This window comes from Vidua macroura, chromosome 2 (assembly GCF_024509145.1).
Source record: "Vidua macroura isolate BioBank_ID:100142 chromosome 2, ASM2450914v1, whole genome shotgun sequence".
NCBI classification, from domain to species: domain Eukaryota; kingdom Metazoa; phylum Chordata; class Aves; order Passeriformes; family Viduidae; genus Vidua; species Vidua macroura.
This window is the reverse complement of record NC_071572.1, coordinates 91,036,838-91,058,036: the sequence shown is the minus strand read 5'-3', so window position 1 is coordinate 91,058,036 and position 21,199 is coordinate 91,036,838. Positions and strand designations below refer to the sequence as shown.

Sequence of the window (21,199 nt, the reverse complement as noted above, 5' to 3'; positions counted from 1 at the left end):
TTTTCAGTGCACATTTGTATGCATTATATACTGAAAAATTAAAAAAAAAAATCTATTTTCCATCTTTTAAATTTAATGTATTGTCATAAATTAGTGTCAAAGTAGTTAAATATAACTTTGCCATAGTTTGCCTTAACAAAAAGCTTTAAACTCTGAAATACCTCATGTTCTTTTGTAAAGTATTTCACTTACATAAGCAAACTATATGTAGGCATAAAGTTTTATTTTTAAACTCCATTAAATATCACAAGACAGCAGACTGGGACAAACTTCTGAGAGTATATCAGACCTGGAGTTTAAAAAGCAATCAAACATGAGAGAAATATTTCATACTTTCTACAAAAATTAATGCTGGCACGAAGTCTACAGACTTCAGAAGCACTTAGATTTATGATATGACATACACATAATTTAAATTACATTGCAGAATTACATTTGCTATATTAATCACAAACCTAAATTTCTGCTGTTTATACAGGTCCTATTTCTAGATTAACTCAGCCTGGATTTGACTAATTAAGAATGTCATTGAACTTCCTGGCAATGCAAACTGTTGTGAATCAGTGATGTGAACTGTAATATGTGATTCTAACAAAGGCAAGAGTCAATTACACTAATGATGCATTTCTTTGTACAGTATTCAAAGGTTTGGTGTCTGAAGTCCAGATGAACTCAAAGGAAAATGGGCACCTCGTGTAGAAACAGCCTTAAGTTGAACCTTGACTTTGAATGTCCCTTCTCAGTCCCCACATTGATGTGCATCTCTCAGTGTCCTGGCAAAACAAGAAGAACAGTTTGTTTGCAAATGATGGAGGGTGCTTGGAGAGTAAGAGGGAAGAAATTAATTGTCCTAGAGTTTTTGGTCACTTTATAATATTTGAATTTGTGCATTAGAAAGATGAGGGAATATATTGATACCAGTCAAATTTTTTTTTTTTTAACTTACAGACACATTACATTTAAGAGGATGAAGTGAACGATCTTTACCATCTAGGGGAATTAATCTATGTAATGTGCTGTCCTAAATGTGACATCTGTCACAGCCTCTATTTCACTTGGGAAGATGGATTCTGTACTTATGAGTAGTTTCTAGGTACTGCGGTAGCTGCCAGGGTCAATTAGCAAGGGGTGTGGTGCAAGAGAAATTGATCTGGGCAGCACAACATTTGATGCCAAGGACCTGACAGCCCATTATATGTGTCCTGAGGAGAACTCTGGACTAACTGTTGCTAACTGGATGCCCAGAAAGGTTGGAGCACATTAGGTGTTCTCCAAGAGATCACAGATTTCAGATTAGTTTAACACAATGTCACCCTGTCCATGTACCGCAAACATTTCCACAATGAAAATCAAGATGTGGAGAGCTCAGGCCATTGGGAAATTTCCCTCCAAAGCATGTTTCTAATTTCAATTAAGACACTCAAGTAGACATACTCATGGATTGTAAGGCAATGCAAGCCACACCTGGGCCCACTTGCAGAATAGTTACTTTGTCTTGCTCCCCTTCACCCCAACCCCTGCAGCCTGAGAAACTGCATATGATAGCCAGGGAAGGGTGAGGGAATAGGCGGTCCCTGGTAATACGTTACAGCTGTCATTTGCTGGATATTGGTTCTCCATAGTCCATTGCAACTAAAGCAATTGGTTACAGCAAAGATAATATTTACTTGTTGGTAAGAGTTCCAGGAGTCAACTATACTGTCTTGTCTGGCAGCCAAAGAAATTTGGTGCTGAGCTGTGCTAAATTATTAATGAAGGACTGTGTGAAAAAATATTCTGAGGGAACTTCAGAACACCAGCATCCAGGCTCTGAATCTGAAACTATCCCAACAACTGAAAGGCTTGGAGATCTCCTTTTTCCTATAAGCATGTTGCTAACTCGTGGAGAAGTCACATCACTAGAAATTGTTCAGTTGGCTGCTAGTGAGGATGTGAGGGAAGGGACAGCCTGCAGCAGTTCTTGTAAAGAAACAGATGATACTGCCTGTGCATGCTGCAGGAATATTGATCTCTTTTTTCATCCTGGTCTGGCAGGAGTCAGAAGGATACCTTACAGATCTTTTAAGTACCACAAGGTTTTAGAAAGCTAGTTCTAGCATTGAAGAAAGAGTACCACAAGTTTCCTACTGCACTTTGGAATTGCTTGACCGTTAGAGCTGGACAGAGGAACCAGCTTGTTCTTGGGTGTTTATCCTTTCCTTCTGACCCCTTTTTGACCTTTTCAGCACAGGAGTCATCATCTGTCCTGAATTCAATGGGAAGAGAATTCCGTGGTATGACCTTGGACAGAAGTTGCACATCTGTATGCATTCTTCCCAGCATCTATCTAAGGAAGATCAGGATGACTGTAACTGGACTGAACAGGTCCAGGATCAACACTACCTCTAATATTGTAGTATACCCAACAACTTGTGCATCCCCGGAAGTGTCCAAGGTCAGGTTAGACAGGGCCTTGAGCAACCTGGTCTAGTGGAAGGTATACCTGATCATGACAGGGTGTTGGAACTAGATGACCTTTAAGGACCATTGCAACCCAAACCATTCTATTATTCTATAATCAAAACATCTTCCTCATATCAGCAGGTAAGGAAGAGACCCTCATATACCTTTGGAGTGCAAGAAGAAATCCCGCCATGAACACCTACCCCAGAATTCATCTGACTTTGTAAAGGTTAAAGGGGGAACAGAAATTAAATTATGATAATTAAACAATAAATTATGATAGTAATTTTTTCTTAAAAAATGACTAGAGGTCATGGAGCAAAGGATGAACAGAAAAGGCAAGAAATGAAGAGGAAAAAAAAACTCATGAGAGAAAAAGGGGAAAAAGGAAAATCTTTAACCTGTCAAGGAACTAATATTTTGAAAGGCAAAAAAGCAACCTAGAGGATTCTGTGGGCTTAATTGGCCTCCGTTCTCTGTAGATGTCTCCTTTGATCCCTGCTTTTTGAATGCATGTTAACCTTTAAAAGGCAATAGGAGTATATTGACTTTTTGATTAGTCTGAAAGCAGTCTAATTCCCCAGCCATGCAGCTAGACATTGTAAGAGACTAAATCACAGGCAGAGCATGCAGCAGTCACAGAGCAAAAAGAGATTGTCAGCATTTATTTATGGTGCAGTACACACAATTTCAAACCATATCCTTTCTTTATGAGGAATCTGGATTCCTGTTGACATGAGCTGAGCAAAACTAGGCTGGAGTTCTAGAAGTGGAGAGTGAGCAGCAGGCATGGAGTAATGCCTACTGCCAATCCCCACCCATATTCACTTATCTCCCAGAAGCTTGCTGTTTTTAGGTGAGGAGAGTGGGGAGGGAAATCAGGATGTAGCAAGAAGAACATGACTACCCAAACTTGAGCATCTTGGTGATCTGCCTTGTGGGTTTTGGTTGCTTGCCAGAAGGTCCAAAGGCAAAGAAGGACAAAAGAACAGGACTGAGATCTCAGTCTTGATATAAGCCTAATTCCTGTATTTTGCAAAAGCATTTTCTTTGGAACAGCTCCTAAAATTACATCTCCTTGCAAAGAAGAAAAATGAGTTTCACAGCATATTCCATCAACTGTGTCTATCTTAAGGACATGGAAGTATCAGTATTCAACAGTAAACTGTGATAGCTCTTACTGAATGTCAAAGAATAGCAAAATACTAATGACTCATTAAATCTTCTTCCCTGGTCAGTTTCTGCATAATGAAAACATAGCAGTTACTTAGTCAAGCCTTAGCACAAAATTCTGATTTGATATAACTTCTATAAATCTTTCAAATGCTGACTGATTTTTCTTTCTAAAAGGTCCCATTTTGCATCACACCTATTGAATTCCTTCACTTAGAGGTGGAATAATCGCTTCCCACCTGGATGATATTGTCTTCCATATTGCCTTTGTTCACTTGGATATTCTAAGTCTGAACTTCACTGACTTAAACTAAATGAAACATAATGTGAAAAATTGACTGAAAAACTGCATTCGTTTTTCTCTGTCAAGCCCATTAGTTGGTCAACAGTTATAATCTATCTCCCAATTTTTGTAGCTTAGTTCAAAAAAATCATTTTCCAAGGACTATTGCCTCTGGGAGTTGCCTGAACTAGGACGCATAATCTATTTCAGTAAGATCAATGTCAATATCTACAGCTCCTATACACTGAACACTAAGTTAATTTATTATTTATGCCACAATAAAATGTAATATGCAAACCAGTATATTTTTAATGAATCAAAATTTTACAGCAATTATCTCAAAATTAAAATAAAGAACATTTAATAATTTTGTACCAAGTGAATCTGGCTCTTCCATTGCAGAAAAAATTACAGGAAAACTTAAGGGTAGCATGAGATACAGCTTAATATTAAAATTGTGCTTTCAACTTAACCATGCCAAAATTATTAACTCAAATAAAGTTTTAGTGTCAGTAATCAAAAAAGATCACCAGTCTTTTGTGAAAATAGAGAAAAGTTATCTGATAACACTCTAAGAAAACACACAGGATACAAGTGAATTCAGAGAAACATACTATGAAAATATGTTTAGAGGCAAGTGTATGTACACAGGAACTCCATTAGAGAAAAATAATTTGGCTGGAATAAAAGCAGCTGTTCATAAAACACCTCATTTTTTACAGGAATTCAGAAGCTTTTTAAACAAAATCTTCAGTAACCCTATGTTGTAACTTAAAGACTATAAAATGATGCAATAATTTTAACCAGATGCATATTAGAGCATATCATAATCAGATGCAAATTAGAGCAATCTGTTCTAATTTGTTTTAAAAGTAACCTTCTTTTTCTTGATTCTTCCATTTATTGCTTAAATACATTAATGAAAATGTCATTTTGGAAGGTCTATCATTTTTGCCTCCAATCACATGGGGAAGTCTCAAAATGTGCTGTGCTTTGCTTACAGTTTGTAACACCTCTGACCTCTAAAAATAGACAGAAATGTACCTTGTAATGCACTGAAACATCCTAAATACTTTCATAGCAGCAGAACTACCCTGAAATAACTACACAATGCTGTAATAGGCTTTGCTTTTCCTGGTAGTCTTCTTTCCCCGGACAATCATGTTCATGCACACAGACAGTCAGTCCTAATGTGTGAAAGACAAGCAAGTCATTACTAACAGCAGTACAGGACTTCTGTATGGCATGTATAATACTGCTGCAGGATCCTTTCTTTCATGTTTATTTGACTCCCCTCCCAGAGGTCTCTGTTGGTAAGGCCTGGAAGCAGTTCATTACTCAACCATTTCAGGATTCTCATATCTGGAGGGTAAAAAAACGTCACCGAACCACTTTCATATTTCCCTTTCTTCTAACTCTTGGGAAGGAATCTTCATCATACACAACACAGCTGGGCTTACTGAGCTTAGCTGGGATGAAGGGGAGTGACAGTGAAATGAAAAAATCATGCAATGGAGAAACCAAGAAATGAGATCACAAATACTCACTAAGCTCAAATAAGCAACCTATAGGGAATGCATTTTCTAAAGCTAAAACAATCTTGTAATGACCTTTTGGGATATTGAGCCATGGCAGTAATGGATCTTAGACTCCTTATGCTTTTTACTTTAAAAAAATCATTTCATGATAATAAAATCATAATTAATCAGATTCTATTGTAATTTTAATTTTCTGTAGATAATCCATTTATCCTTATTCATGCCTATATGTAAATAATTTTATCCACACACTTAATACTAGCTTATAGTTCCAAGATCTTGGATTTGGAGTCAAGTCTGTTATGTGCCCTAGTGCTGCATCAGGGCGTCTAACTTTTACATATTCCCACATTAGAGATGCAGGACCCAGGAAACCAACCTGGATTGTGTTCCTCTAATGATGTCTGTGCTAAGGACTATGACAGAAAAGCACTAACAATATAAGGGTTCCATACTCTGTTGTGCTTCAGGCTGTGGGCAGTCTGATGACCTCACATTAGAAGAAAAGGGAGATTGTGCTATTTTTCTGATACATATTTGAATATTCATAAACTTTAAGAAATAAGTCAGTTACAGAAGGACATTGTGCGTGTGCAGTGTAGGATAGAAAACCAGAAAAATGTTCAAAACAAGAATTACAGGAGCCAAGGGAAGAACTGTAGGAGATAATAAATATAAATGTATATACATGGGATGCACAATTATCAAGATTGGTATAAAAAAGAAATCTGAATTTGATGCAGAAGATATAGAGATGGTTTTGAAGGAAGAAGAGATTCAGAAACTTGATAGCAAGGAAAACATTTAGACTGTATTTGAAATTCTCTAAGTCTTTAGTGAGTATAAGGCAATCATGGATTTTTACCAACTAAGAAAGGATACCTCTTTTAGGTAAATATGATGGTGTCATGACTTTCCTGAAAAGAAAAAGTTATAGCATTCCAAGCTAATTATTAGCTTGGGAGGACTCATTACCTCATGCCTGATATCAAACAAGAACCAGTAACTGGCAGCCATTTCTAATCCTAGTCACGTGGTTATATAAACTATGATTAGCAATTTAGATGAATTTATCAAACACAAGGTGCCAAGTGGAAAGCCTTTATTCTGCAATTTGAACAATTCCCAGCATAGTGCCTAATTTCTTCTGATGAATTTTTATTTCCTCAGACCTTAACCAAGCATGGTGTAGCTGGCAAGTGCACAATTCCTAAAGAAATGCCATTGATCCCCCATTCTTCCTTCAAAATTAATTGAAAGAAAGAACTAGTGCTAGAATATAAATCATCTGCTCTGTTTTAGATATCTCTGTAAAATGCCCTCACATTACCTGTTGCCTACCAAAAGTGATGAGATGCAGTACAGGTATCTGCACATATATGTCCATATAAATTGAATCAACTCCACTTGAACATCTGCCCAAACAATTGTAAACCCCCGGGGCCATGCTGCAAGAATATTAGTTTCTGTGTGGGTGGCTCGTGGGAGGATCCCTTTGCACTTCAGTAAATGAATGAATGAATGAATGAATGAATGAATGAATGAATGAATGAATGAATGATTTTGCTTGCAGAGAGAGGAGTATTCTAAACCTGGATGGACATCTGAGATGCATCTGCTTATTCTGGGCACAGAGGTCCTCTAGCTTTGGACTTAGTTGCATGAATGCAGCCTAAATATGTAAGAGATGAATGGTAACCAGGAGTGTGTGCTGAACCATCAGCTAAATCACATACATGAACAATGAAGAAATCATTTAGAATCAGCACATGCAGATGAAGGGATTTTTGCATGTTTTCACTTTTTAGCCCTACTCCATATGCATAGGAAGCACAGTAGATTTTTAAATAAATACATCTACTGGGCTTTAAAGCTCATTTTGGCTTCTGCTAAAAATGATCAAGAATAATGATCAAAGGCAGAACACCAAGGCACTGCATTCTTTTTGGGTGCCATTCTTAAATATTGGGAGTATCTGCTGCTCTTGAAGATGTCAGCTGGTGTTTTCTTCAGCATATTTTTCTTTAATTTAAATAAAAAATTCTTAGTATAGTTTTATTTCTCAAAATAGCCTGTGTTCCAAGTTAGTTCTGTATTTATGTTGTAAATTTGAAATGCGTGGCAGCAGATGATTCCAGTAAAGCTCAGTTATGAGATTCTTGATTCAAGGGAATTGTTCAGCATAAGCACAGCAGGCACTAACACTGCTTATGGCTTAGGGGGAATTTCTGTGCACAAGCACAATTACAAAGCCAGATTTGAGTAACAGATGTTTCCAGCTCCCAAGGTTTTGGTTAACAGAATTTTTTTTTGTATGTAAGCCATATAAAAGAAGTGTTCAAAGTTCTAGGACAAATGCATTGATGTGTTCTCTTAAAAAAAGAATACAACAGCTCCCAGTTTTAATGGCACTTTGAAAAGACTCTAAAAGCAATTTAAAACAACATTTATAATGTATTCCAAAACATAGTAGATATGATTATTGCAGTGTACTTATTTGTTTACTAGTTATCCATCATTTTTAAATATTGAGGTGTTTTTTCCTGTTTGCCCACTGTCACTCAATGCAGAGTTGCTGAAGGAATGAAGACTAAAGATAAGACTAAGATATGATTAAAATAGAAGCCTCTCTCAGGACTGACAGTTGTGATGAAGAGTGCTAAGAGCTAATTCAAAAGAGGTCTCTGCGATGACCTCAATTTTATGATGCGCTGACTCTCCAGGTAATTAAAAATTACCAAGGCCCCAGTGAATGCGATTAAATCTGGCACAGCACAGATGTTTCCAGCATAGCTATCTTTTTCAAATTACTTTAATAATATTATAAAATAACGTCTTGTATTATAAAATTTTAATCTCATATAATAACAGCACATGCATCATTGTTGTAAAATATGGGGTTAGCATTTTCCTTATGAGTCGTTTTGTAAAATTACCTTCCAGGTTGAAATTTGCCATGCCTTTCTTTTATATGTATCTCAAGCAATTTTTTATTTAATATGCTGAAACATAGTAAGATTTCAAGAAACTGGAGTACATGCTGTTCAGTGTCCATATGTTCTCCATGAAAACAAACACTCAAGTAAAGAGGCTTTGCTGAAAAGCAGGTCATACCCCTTCCTTCTTGTGATTGTTAGTACAGTGGCTGAATGTGCCACACTGTCATCAGATTCCTCACAAGTGAAGTATCACAAGTGTGCACAGAGTCCGAGGGAGAGGGGAAAGAGTGAGTAGTGATGGTGTACATGTGCAACGCATCTTGGAAAAGCTACTCTTGGCAGGAAACGCTCCCTTTTCTTTTTCCAGTGTTTACCACACCCACATCCTTATGGTGGGTGTCTCCTCTTTCCTGCCTCCTCCTCAGTTCTCTTGATATATGTGCAGATATGTATATAGGTGAAAGATAATGTAAGGCATGATCTGCTCAACTCAATATTACAGCTTGGATCAGTGACAGCACAATCAGGCTTACAAACAGGGCTCCAGGTGGTTACCTGCAAGGTGGTGTCTAAAACTGTGACAATCTCTAATGAAGTTTTCATAGTGGCTTGTGCTCTGGTGGAATATGCTGTAATCACTGATGACAAGTTCACTTTAGCAAACTCACTGAGCAGTCTGACATTGTCAGGGACCCAGCTCAACAGGTGCATTCATCATTACAGCTTTGCTCTTTGTGTTACTGACACAAGCAGCCATAGAAAATACTTAAAATGACTGCCCCATAAAAGCAGCAGAAACAACTTTTATTGGTTTTTATGTGTTAAGTGATATCTCTGAAAAACTGAGGCTTTAGGAAAAACATCAGTCATGTGACTGGAGCAAGTAAAAGTCATTTATGACAGTGCTTGAAAAGTTCTTTTCACTTTAGGTTCAACATTTACAGGTAAAATCACTGCTTACAAGACAGCTAGATGTGATGTAATACACAAGACTTTGCTGAAAGAGTTTCTTTAAAATATTCAAGTCATGCTTCTGAAAAGATGATCAACATGATGCCCTGTACTATCCAATCCTTCTAAACTACACTTTTTTACACATTTGAGTCCATCAGATGAATGGAAATAAATTCTTTAAAGCTTCCAAATGACGTCTTTTATGGTGTTAACCTGATTATGAAAAGTATATGAATGCAAATTTATATCTAGTAAATTAAGGCCAGGGCTCATAAAATTACACTGCAGTAGAAATATCTCACTAGTAAGGGAGCAGAGATGCCTTGCAAACACTGAATCATAACCTTAGTCTTACTTTCCGTTATATAATTCATTCTCTTCTGACTGACTGGGCTTTTGATTTACGTAATGAATGCAAATCAAAATGACTGTACTTCAATTCGTTAGATGGTATTTTTAGGCAATTAGCATGTAAGCATTAGTATTACAAATATGATTAAACAATTATTTGGCAAATGTTTTTCCCCTGGTTGGCTTCTATTCATTTCTCTAGATTTCCTTCATAATTTTTACTCATACAGCCATAAAACTCCACAAATTCAGTTTCCAGCTTTCTCTCTGTCTTATTACACAGTTTAACCACAGCAAATACTTCAAGTGCAAAAGGAAAAAATAATATCAATGGGGACTGGAAAGGATAAAAATAAGACTTCAGAAAGAATCTGAGAGAAGTAGAAGCTGTAACTCCATCAGTAGAGTAATTGGATGCCACAGAACAGATGTAAAATTAAAGGATATATGTCAATTATGAATATATAGACAGGAAAAAGTCTACCATTAATACAGTAATCTACACCAACCAGATACCGAGAAACCATACAATTGGCCTTCAAATTATCAATATTCTGTAACATGTCAGTCACATATCAGTAAATATATATTTTTATGCTTTTAAGTGTTGGACAGATATTTCACTTAAATATAAAAACAATGCTTCTTAAATTACACATTTAAAGTTTTATTTAATACAAATATTAAACATTGGTTTAGAATACATCCGTTTCCCTGGGGAATACTGAAATATTTTCAGTATATACCCATAAACCATTAAGTATACCCATATTCTGGTAATATATATCTCTCTATAAATTTATAATCATACTCAGACAAAAGTTGACTCTCTGGAACAGTGATATCATTCCTGCTATAGAGCTTTCCAAAATCAAGAATAGTGGAATGATGTGAATCATTCTGAACTTGGATGTAAACCCTCAGTTAAAAGACAGTCTGAATACCACAAGCTGAGTGTACTAAAAGTGATTTCCCACAGGATTTTTGCTCAGAAGACACAGTTGTTGGCAGTCAGACAGCCATACATGGCAAATATGAAAACAAAGATAATACTACTTTGTAAGCGTTATATTCATTATTCATAGTATACAGTTGGTTGATAAATGGAAAAGTGCCACATTTGTAAGCACATTTTTGTAAGTTCGGGAAATGCAAATGCTCAGCTCAGAAACATTGTTTTGAGATTTAAAGAGTTTTGCTGATCCACTGTTTTCCCTTAGAAAAACACAAGCCATGTAGACCACAAGAAGCGAACGGTATCAAAATGACAAAACTATATATGAACTCCATGTTATTCAAGGATACAAAATTTAGGAGGAATACAGGAATAGGCTAAATAATATTCTAAGCTGTTGTAAGTTATCCGAAAAATATGTTACCATCAGACTGGAAAAATGTCTAAACTTAGACACCAGTTTTCACAGAGGATGTTATTTGATAACAGGGGATATAAAAAGGTATGTGTGCTGGAATGAAACTCTGGATAACATCAGAAGAGGCTACTTCCAGTGCTTAACACGGAACCTGAGGAAAAGATGGCTTTTAGGGAACTGTTATAAATGTCTCTGTCTATATCATCTAGTTCCAGTAGTTGCTGGTACAGATTTTTGACCTATATTTTGGGTCACAAGGTATGTGTCTGAACATGAGCTTTCCTAATTCTGTTTAAATTGAGGTTTTTCTGGGAAGCAAGACACCTGTTTTCCATTAAATCTTTGTTGTGATCCAGTTATAGGTATCAGCTAAATAAATTACTGGGAAGCCCCAGGAGACCTGACTGAGGCATGTTCTCAAGGTGCCAAATACATAAAGTCCAAGACCTCATGAAGAGCCACAGAAAAGGCTACAAAATAACTTGGCAGGAACAAAGAGCTGGATCTTGGCAATCACTGACATATTTCTGTTCTCACTTATGACAATTAGCTGTTTTCAACCAGATGCCTCCTCAATGGTATTTGTCTGGGAAGGATATTTCCTGTATATATCCAACCCTGGTGACTCTCAACATGTCTTTGAGATGTCTGTTGGACACTTACATGTATGGCCTCATTTTTAGGTGTCCACCTGGTCCTAAAGTTTTAACAAATTTTGTAAATGAAAATGATGTATCTTATTTGGATATAAGAAGTCCATTAAAGGAATTAAAAAGTAGGCAATGTCATTTTAAACTTAGGAAAGCTACAATCTTGAAATGTAGATGTTGTTTTAATTCTTCCTACCAGTTGGACGCAAGTGCGAGCACATTTCCTTTTTTTGATGAGTGAGTCAAAAATTTGATCTTTTAGACTGAAAAGGACTCTGTAATTTTCCTTCAAATTACAAATGAAAAGGCAGTTACTGACCGCAGTATAATTGCATTGCTCTGTCTCAATAAGTTAGCTATAAAAAGACACGTTCTAACACACATATCACTTTGTTTCCAAAAAAGCAGTCGATCTTGAAATTCGGCATTTGGACAAGAAAGCCAGCAGAATGTGTAATTCAGAGGCCATTTGTGTCAGCTTTGTTTGAAATCTTGCTCTAAATCTGAATGACAGAGAAAGAATGTGGCCCTTGTTCATATGACATGAGCTGAAAAATTATGAGCATTAACAGCTTTCCAATCAGCTCCTTGAAACCTGCAACTCCATTTGTAGTGGATGGAATTTCTCAAAACACTATTCCCCACATTTAATGCTGCAGACCATGGCATTTTATAACACATTCATCCAGCATATCATATCCACATGGCACAGCACAACCACTGAAGGAAAAATAAAGGAAAAATAGCAGAAGATTAATAGATGGTGAAAGTGTGGAGATAAGGCTCAAGGCAAGCAAATACGTTATATTAACTTCGTGCTCACTAACCTAATCTGGAAAGGAAGCATTTTCAAATCTAAAATAGGAAAGTCATACTTAAAATTGCATTTTAAATTTTCATACTGAAGTGCTTTTCAGGGGGTAGGTACCTGTATTTAACCGTGTGGAATGAAACAGAGTATTTATGAAGCATTACAAAATATAAATTTTTTGGTAAATTTGTCTGAACTCCTTTACAACAGAATGCATGAATTTTGCTTATGCTGACATTTAAGATTACCCTTGAAAGTAACCTTTTTCCAGCTTGACAAAAGGGTCTTCTCTGCCTACATCTTCATTTACCATCTGCACTGCAAACCAGTGCATTCCCTTCTTAAACCTTCCCAGAATCCCTTCATGAAAAAACTAAATCATTGCCATCTCTGCTTTCAAACTTGACACTGATTATGACAGAAAAAGAAAATAAAGGACTGAGGCATCCTGAACTGCTCTGGGTAAAGGCCTACCAGGACAGGAGAAAAAAGAGGGATGTTTTACAAGGGCGTGTAGTGATAGAACATGGAGGAAAGATTCAGGTTAGATATTGGGAAAGAATTCTTTGCTGTGAGGATAGTAGGGCACTGGAACAGGATGCCCAGAGAAGCTGTGGATGGTGGAGGTGTCCAAGGCCAGGCTGGGTGGGACTCTGAGCAACCCGCTCTGGTGGGAGGTGCCCATGGCAGGAAGGGTTGGACCTTGATGATCTTTAAGATCCCTTCCAGCTCAAGCTATTCTATGCTGGCACAAGTGAGTGGTGTATACATTGCACAGCCTCATGCCCAGAGAATCAGTTTTCTTAGGGTTAAGCTAACTCATTTCTAGCACAGGTGTTTAGCAGCTTTGGATTCATGTCAAATGCAGTCACAAGTGTGTCAGTGGCCATGTTGCTAGTTCCCTGACATCACAATAATTACTACCAAACTTCTGTTAATTCTGGAGAAGTCTGTACTTCCCACTATTTTAAGTTAATCGAAGACAGAACTGAGTGGGTTTTTATATATTACATTTGAGCTCTGCTAACAAATAGCAACATTCTAGATCAAAATGCGTGTTTATAGTTGACAGGGTAAAAAATCACTAAAGAGGTAAGCTGTGACGTAAACTCATTCATGGAGGAGAACTTTAGGAACACTTTGAATTAAGCTCAGTGTTTTCCTTGCTACTGTTATCCTATTTGAAAAAGAGGAAGAAAAATTATACTAACAATAGTTGTATATAGTCAGGAACATTATAACTGTTGTTAAACAAAAGTGCACATAAGAACTTGAAACGTAACAGTGCATACAGTGTAGAATAAAACTATATTAACACTATTAAAATATTAATTGATTATGCATTTGAAGCAATGTAACAACCATAGAAAATAACAGATACCTATCCAATCAAAATTTGCGAGAGCTTCTTGATTTTGCAATTAAGAAATTTGTTTTCCTACTTCACTGAAGTTGAGATAATCACAGAAAATGTAAAATTTCCAATATAATGAACCCACTCCCTAAAAACCAAACAATGTACACTTTTAATGCAGAATATTTGTCAAAGTCTCTCACATCCAAATTCTACCATAACAGAAGAAACACATTTTTGAAAGTGAACATCAATATGTTAAAAATAATGCCTTGAGCTCATACTGTCTTCACATGCAAGCACAATGTAAAGTAAATCTTAAATATAAATGAGAAAATCAGAATAATTATCTTAACAGTCTCTCTCTCATTTGTCATTCTCAATTTGAAAATTAAATGAGCAAGATACAGACTGTGTTTTTGAAAGCTTTCATCAGCCTCCACCACTCTTTAGTAGTTATCCCTATTGGAGAGGAAAACTAAAAAGAGAAATTATGACAAAAAAGTAGCAAACTGCCAAGGTATGAAAGGACAGAAAATACAATCACTAAAAAGATCCTCTTTCATTACAAATCTTTCTTTGAACTGGCATATAAAATGAAGGATAACATGTTCATGAAGAGAACATAATTTGAGTTTATTACCTCATCATAGCCAGCATATTATAAACTAATTTGGGATACTCAAAATTAAATAGAGTAATGCACAAAGAAATGCGATCCCTGAATTAAGGAGCTCTGAAACATACGAAGTACTTAATAGTGATTTTCTCAGCCCAAACTGCTTTTTAGTAATTTTTAATGTTTTTTTCTTGATTTCACTTTTCTTTTTACCATCTTCTCTGAGGTTGCCCCAACCAATTTTTAATTCTCTTCATATATTAGAGCTTCATACATTTCCAAACTTTTCTTCTTAGTCTGCTTCCTCAGATACTAGTTTTCAAAGAACCTTGACTAATTACAGGTTAATGACCTACTGCAGACAAGAAACTTATATTGTAACAAAGTAGAAAAAGTCGTATTTCAAAGTCTTTCAAAACTACAAAATAGAAGTTTACAGAAAATCTTTCCACAGGGGTTTTAAATATATTCACCATCAGCAACAAACAATTCATAGTATATTTCAAAATTGCAGAACAATATATATGATTTTCCTTCAAATAATAACTTGTCACATAAACCAGAGAAAGGTTATTGGCAATTCTGTGTTGAAAATCATGTGTTAAAAAATGTGAATATTTATAGAAAATAACATTTACTTATTAGATTTATGTATAAATTCTTACCTAAGCTGTTTAAAAGCTTCTGCTTTCACAAGTGGTGTTTCTACAGAATGTTCAAAAAGTGCTCCTTCAGGCCCTGCAAAAAAAAAACCGAAAGAAAAACACTGTAATGTAAAAGTTCAAATATAACATAAAAATAGCAAGTGTGTTTTTTTTTTAATATGGCCACTTCAATGTTGGACATCAAGATAAGAGAACATGTTAAGAATTATAAGGCAATTGAAATATAGCTATGTTATTACCATTGCAGCATTGGTTCGACAAATACAATATAGAAATAATGTAAATGTACAGCTGTAAATTCTTAAAACGGTCTGAAAACAGATAAATTTTAAACTACTTGGGACAATAAAATAAGTGAATAAGATTTATACAATGTAACTTTCAATACAGTTAATAGAGATAATTAAAACCATATAAAATCTTTGCAAATACTACAGTCCTAAATAATAATTTATTTTAGACTGCTCTATGCATATCACAACCTGTCATACAACTCTATAAAAGATTTTCCTCCATTTATAGGCAGACTTGCTGAATATGAAATGGTGTTTCTGCATGCAAAATGTTAATAACTATGGGATCAGATAGCTTACATCTTGATATTTGAGTAGTTTCATTCCAAAGAGGAAGAAACAGTGGTCACCCAGCCTCACCACGAGCCTCCCCGTTGGACCTGAAAATCTTCCAAGGACCTCCATTTCTGCTCTCTGGAGTATAAGCATTATTTCAGTATCACCAGCTCAGTGACCACCTTCCACCTAAGCTCCACTACGATAAGGAAATCGGCTGATGTAGGACAAAAGCCCCACAGCAACAGAGACAGCTCAAAAAAGCAGCTGAACACCACCACCTACAGGAAGAGTGGAGCCTCTCAACTTCTGTTCCTTGGCTTTGTGAACACACTCACTTTTCTTAACTTTTGTGAATAAAAAGATCTCAGGTTGAGAGACCTTCTCTGGCTTTGAGAATTCATATACCTGAGCACTTTCCAGGTGAATATGTAGCAAAGCAATATATTTTAATTGTTAGGATATTAGTCAAGGTGGCTTGTCTGGCTGCTCTTTATGCCATTACCCTCTGGAAAAAATTCTGGGCTGTAAAAATCCCTACGTTAGGCATTCAGACAGAGAATGGCAATGGATGATTAATAAGTGCAGTGTAGATTGTATAAATGTGGTACTAGATTGTATTAAATGTGGTATAAAGAGAAAAAGAGAATTAAAATTGGTTGGGGCAACCTCAGAGAGCATGGTGAAAGGAAAAGAAGTGAAATCAAGAAAAAACATTAAAAATGAAAACATTGCTTAAACAACTGATAGGAAGACTGTCACTTCATGAGGATTGCGGAAAAATTCTCAGGACGTCCTGAGAAGGCATGAAATGTGCTGCTTTTTGAGAAGAACACAAGATACAAGAATTACTGTATTAAATCACTTCAGCACTTTGAGCAATCATTGATTTACTAAGCTTGAATTTAAATTTTATTTAGCTGTTGATACTCTTCTCATAAATTTAAATAGATTAATCTTTCTGTAAATTACAAATTGGCATGATTATAATACTGGAAAATACAAAATTTATTAATTCAGACAGAACTTTAACCCTGCTTTATTAACATTTAATTTAATTTTCATTAACATTAAGATTATTCTCCAGCTTAAGGAATTAAAAATGTTTATCAGAAAATGCTGATTTGGTACAACAAAGATATTTTGCAGGGATACCCTGATATGTTAAAAGTACAGATATGGCACCTGGGGACATGATTTAGTGGTAGACTTAGCAGTGCTGGGTTAATGGTTCTTTTCCAACCTAAATGATACTATGATCCCATGATTCTATAAAGACAAGTAAGTGGTTACAGAGATAGCACCAGTTTCATAGAAATAGCGGCTAATGGAAGAAAGAGAACAGGAAACGTCCGTGTTAATGCTCTGGGCGGTGGGCAGATGGTGCAAAATGGAATGAAAAGGCGTATTTCCATATTCTAGAGCTGTCACCTCTAAGCAAGAATAAAATCTTGCCTTTAATATGAGTAAAAGTTCTTCATCAAACAGCATTAAGTTTTAACAGTATGCCACTAAAAGAAAAAAAAATCTCAGGGCAACCATTTTTGGAAAATGGCCTTAAATTGATTTCCTGTCTTCATTTCCTAGTTACCTGGGGTATGAATATTACTATATTTACTATTTTATAGGCTACTGTTTATTAAGATATTGTAATTTATTCCTAAAATACACAAGAACAAGATATTAATTTTCTCAATGACAGGACTGAAGTCAGCAAGATTCATTAACACCCCACGCACCCTATCAGGCAAGGACCATTTGCCTCCTCACAGCCTAACAAAATGTTTACTCATACCCTCAAATTGCCTCCTACTTAACTTACCTTCTGAGCAGAAGTGTTTGAATTAAACACACACTGTCACATTGCACTTCAGCATTAGCTACGCAAACCGAAAACCTTTGCACAGAACAGAGTAAATACTCTAGGGGATTTTTAAAAAAGACAAACAACCAGAAGGGCAAGTAGTAAACTGGAGAAAGGGTGATATAAATATGCTTCTCCATAAAACAAAACCTGATTCTCTCTGCCCTACCAGCTTTCCTTTAAGGAAAAAAAAAAAAAAAGTGTAGGCGTGGTACCTGGGGATGTGATTTAGAGGTGAACATAGCAGTGTTAGGTTTATGGTTGGATGTTATTATCTCAGAGATCTCTAACCTTTACAATTTTATGTTTCTATGAACCTGCCATGATGACATTATAAAGCCAGCCAATACAGTTACAAGGTGGTTTCACTGTCACCAGTGACAGCTGAATGTACAAAACCTTCCCAGAACAAAACATGGATGCTCAGTACTGCCACAGCAACATAATAAATGCCTGCAAAACACAGGTCCTTACTAAAATAATATTGAAGAGGATGCAGTTTTTGTCCATGCTCCTTCAGGAGCAGTAATTTTCACAAAGGGTTAAGCCCAGCTTCAGTTTCATATGCAATGAGATGTGTCTGTGATGTAGATGTCACAGATGAGCCAGAAGCAGTGTTTCTTTGCCTCCTCCTATGTCCTTACTGTCATCTGGGACACCCTTGTGCACATCCATGATCACAGGAAGCATCTCTTGGAGATAAAGCGATACCATGTGGTGTCTCACACAGCCCAGGGTGTTTCACACGCAGCTGGATGTTAATGTTTGAGCATGTGAGCTCAGCCTCTATCCACTATACCCAAGGCCCCTGGAGCCCTCCCCAAAGCAGAGAAGAGCATTTGGTGGGCACAAGAGCTCTGCCCGGGACAGGTGCCGGCATCTCCCCACGCTCCAGGGAAATGTGACCACCCAGACCTGCCAGTGACCCTGCGGGGTATCGGAGGCACATTCCTGGTTGAGGCTTTCCCCAGGCATTTGTTCTTCTTTGATTTGCACTGTTCTATTCTACACAGGGGCCAGAGAATGTCTTGACTGAAATAATACGAGTTGAAACATACAAACTGTAGGAAAATGACAATTCTTGAGGTGTTGGATTGGATTATATTGTCTTAGACATTTTCCTTTGTCTTGAAATATCATAAATCATACACATTTGCTCTCTGCTATATTACATTTTAGTTGAAAACTGTCAGGTTTTCTAAAAATCATTACTGAGCTTTTCATTATTCACATAAATAAGGAGAAGTAAAATCAAATAGTTCACTACACTGTACATAAAAAACTGTGAAATGTTCTTTGTGTATTTTAAGCCAAGGATTATCTGTTTTCTATGGTATGAACTTTTCCAAATTTATTTCACATTGATCTTTTTCTCTATCTAAAATGTTTAAAAATAGTCTCAGTATATATTAGTGTTACTAATTTATCCTTCATGCTAATAGTATCATTTAAATCACAATAATTTATCCTTCATGCTAATAGTATCATTTAAATCACAATTTTAATAAATTAATTTGAAGCAAAGTAGGCATGAATCTCCTCTCACTTACATTAATTTTACACTGAAATAACCTCACTGGCTTTAATGTATTTGCTTTTGAATTCTACTACAGTGTAAAAAGAGAAATAGGCAATGTGTCTTAGTACAATATCTGAAGTAAATAATTATCAATGCACTGTAAAGATTAATATTGGATGAGTGAGTCATTAATATTAGCATAACAATTTCAACTCGTGTATGAATGATTTTTACTTACTTTGAGCAGAGACAGACCTTTTCCAAATCAGTTAACAATTATGCAGTTTTTCATATCTTTGTTAAACACACTTTTCTATTAAAGTTTAGCATCCCCTGGGCAAACAATAATTATTTGATATGGTTTCCTGGTTAAACAAAGTTGTAATTTCAATTAGGTTAAAAAGTAAAAAACCTTAAGATAAGACCCTCAGGCGTAAACAAAATTTATTAACACAATTATTATAACTTAACTTTGGCTTTGAAACACTAATTGTATAGTTTCTACTATATTTATAGTTTTGACAGTGAAATAATATGAATCTATTCATTAAAATGAGAACCTCAAGATTTCAGAAGACCAGTAATTAGTGAAGGCCAAACATGACAGTTGTATTCAGGTAAAAAAAATTAAAAATTAATTTAAAAGAAATTGCAGAATAATTTCAATATTTCCTTTGATTGATTCTTCTGCTCAAAGAAAAATCACACCTTGATGTATCTATTTTAATGCAACCTTACACCTAAAAAATGAAGGTTGACTTTAGCAGCTTGTATGAAAGGAAGTAGCTTTTCATGTGATAACTTTGACATATTACTTTGTAAATGAGTACTTCAGTGATTTGAAGAAAAAGCCTAAGACAAACTTTTCTCTTGACAGGTGACATTTAAGATATACTACAAATATCTTCCTGTGACATATGTGCTACTCACAGAACAGAAATACAGTAGCTTTTAAAGACAAAACCATATAAAAATATCAGAGAGATATTTCTCTCCCTAAAGCTTTCACAGATCAGACTCGTTACTACTCAGAGTGGAATATCTAGAATTTTTTCAGCTTCGGACAGCGTGCACTGGAAACATTAAATAATTCATAAAAAGTTGCACCACTACAGTTCCAGTTACTAATGGCTTTAAAATAAAACACATACAGACAGAAATATTTACACATTTTTTATAAACATATATATATATAAAATAATTTTGTGTTTAAAATTCTTACTGATTATTTATTGAAAAAGGTCAGATTGTCTTCATATTTCTGTTTCCTAATGAGGTAAAACAAGAACTTAATACATAACAACATATTTAAAAATGCCCTTTTTATTGTGCCTTTCATATGGGTATTATCTGAGCATTTCTTAAAGCATTACAAACCTGTGACTCGAAGCTTATCTGTGCCAATTACAACTTCATTTTCATCCACTGTAAAAAGTGGCTTTCCATCCTTTGAGTTGATCTGAAATTGTTGACTGTGGAATTCTACCATTTTAGGACCTGCAAAACACAGTAGAATAATGGAATAATTTTGACATCTTTCTTTAATTTTCTATATAAATTAATAATTTTAATTGGTGTGTTAATAATGTAGTAACTCGTTTAAGTACACTGAAGGTCATGAAGCACTCAGATATTCTAAGGAGAGTGCCCTTGTAAGTTCTGAAATTTGGTAAGTCTATTTACATGATCTAATTTGTTGCTTAAAACCATGCCTGGAGTCTTCCTTTATAGTTGCGTTTCCAGGGAATCTAGAAATTCCCACACAAATTGATCCAGCCTAACATTCATGTTCTTGATGTTGAAACTGCTTTGATCAAATGAATCTATCTTTTCCTTTACTTTTTTTTTTTTTTTTTTGAAACAGAAACTAATTATCAAAGTCTTTGCAGCATCATCCCTTTTCATTAGGGAGGCTCAAATGCTTTAAAACTACAAACATTCCATGTAAGAGCAGGACCTCAGCTCTTCATAACAGATGCCAGTTTGGCTCCACATATCTAACAAATGCTACTGATCATGTTCTTAAGGGTTTCAAAAAGCTACAAGAATATTTGTAATTGATTCTGGTACTCCAAAAATGAAAATAATACGAGCA

The 21,199-nt window shown here is 35.6% G+C and overlaps 1 protein-coding gene across 3 annotated transcripts in view; it reads right to left on the bottom strand.

Annotated features, from left to right (window-relative positions):
• SGCG (sarcoglycan gamma) overlaps positions 1-21,199 on the bottom strand; it is a 104,110-nt gene that overhangs the window by 7,135 nt on the left and 75,776 nt on the right. For all 3 annotated transcript variants that reach the window (XM_053969429.1, XM_053969437.1, XM_053969444.1), the window contains 2 exons: positions 20,482-20,601; positions 15,153-15,225 (listed from right to left, as the gene is read on the bottom strand). In XM_053969429.1, the coding sequence (XP_053825404.1) occupies positions 15,153-15,225; positions 20,482-20,601 (193 nt within the window). The remainder of the gene's footprint in view (positions 1-15,152; positions 15,226-20,481; positions 20,602-21,199) is intronic.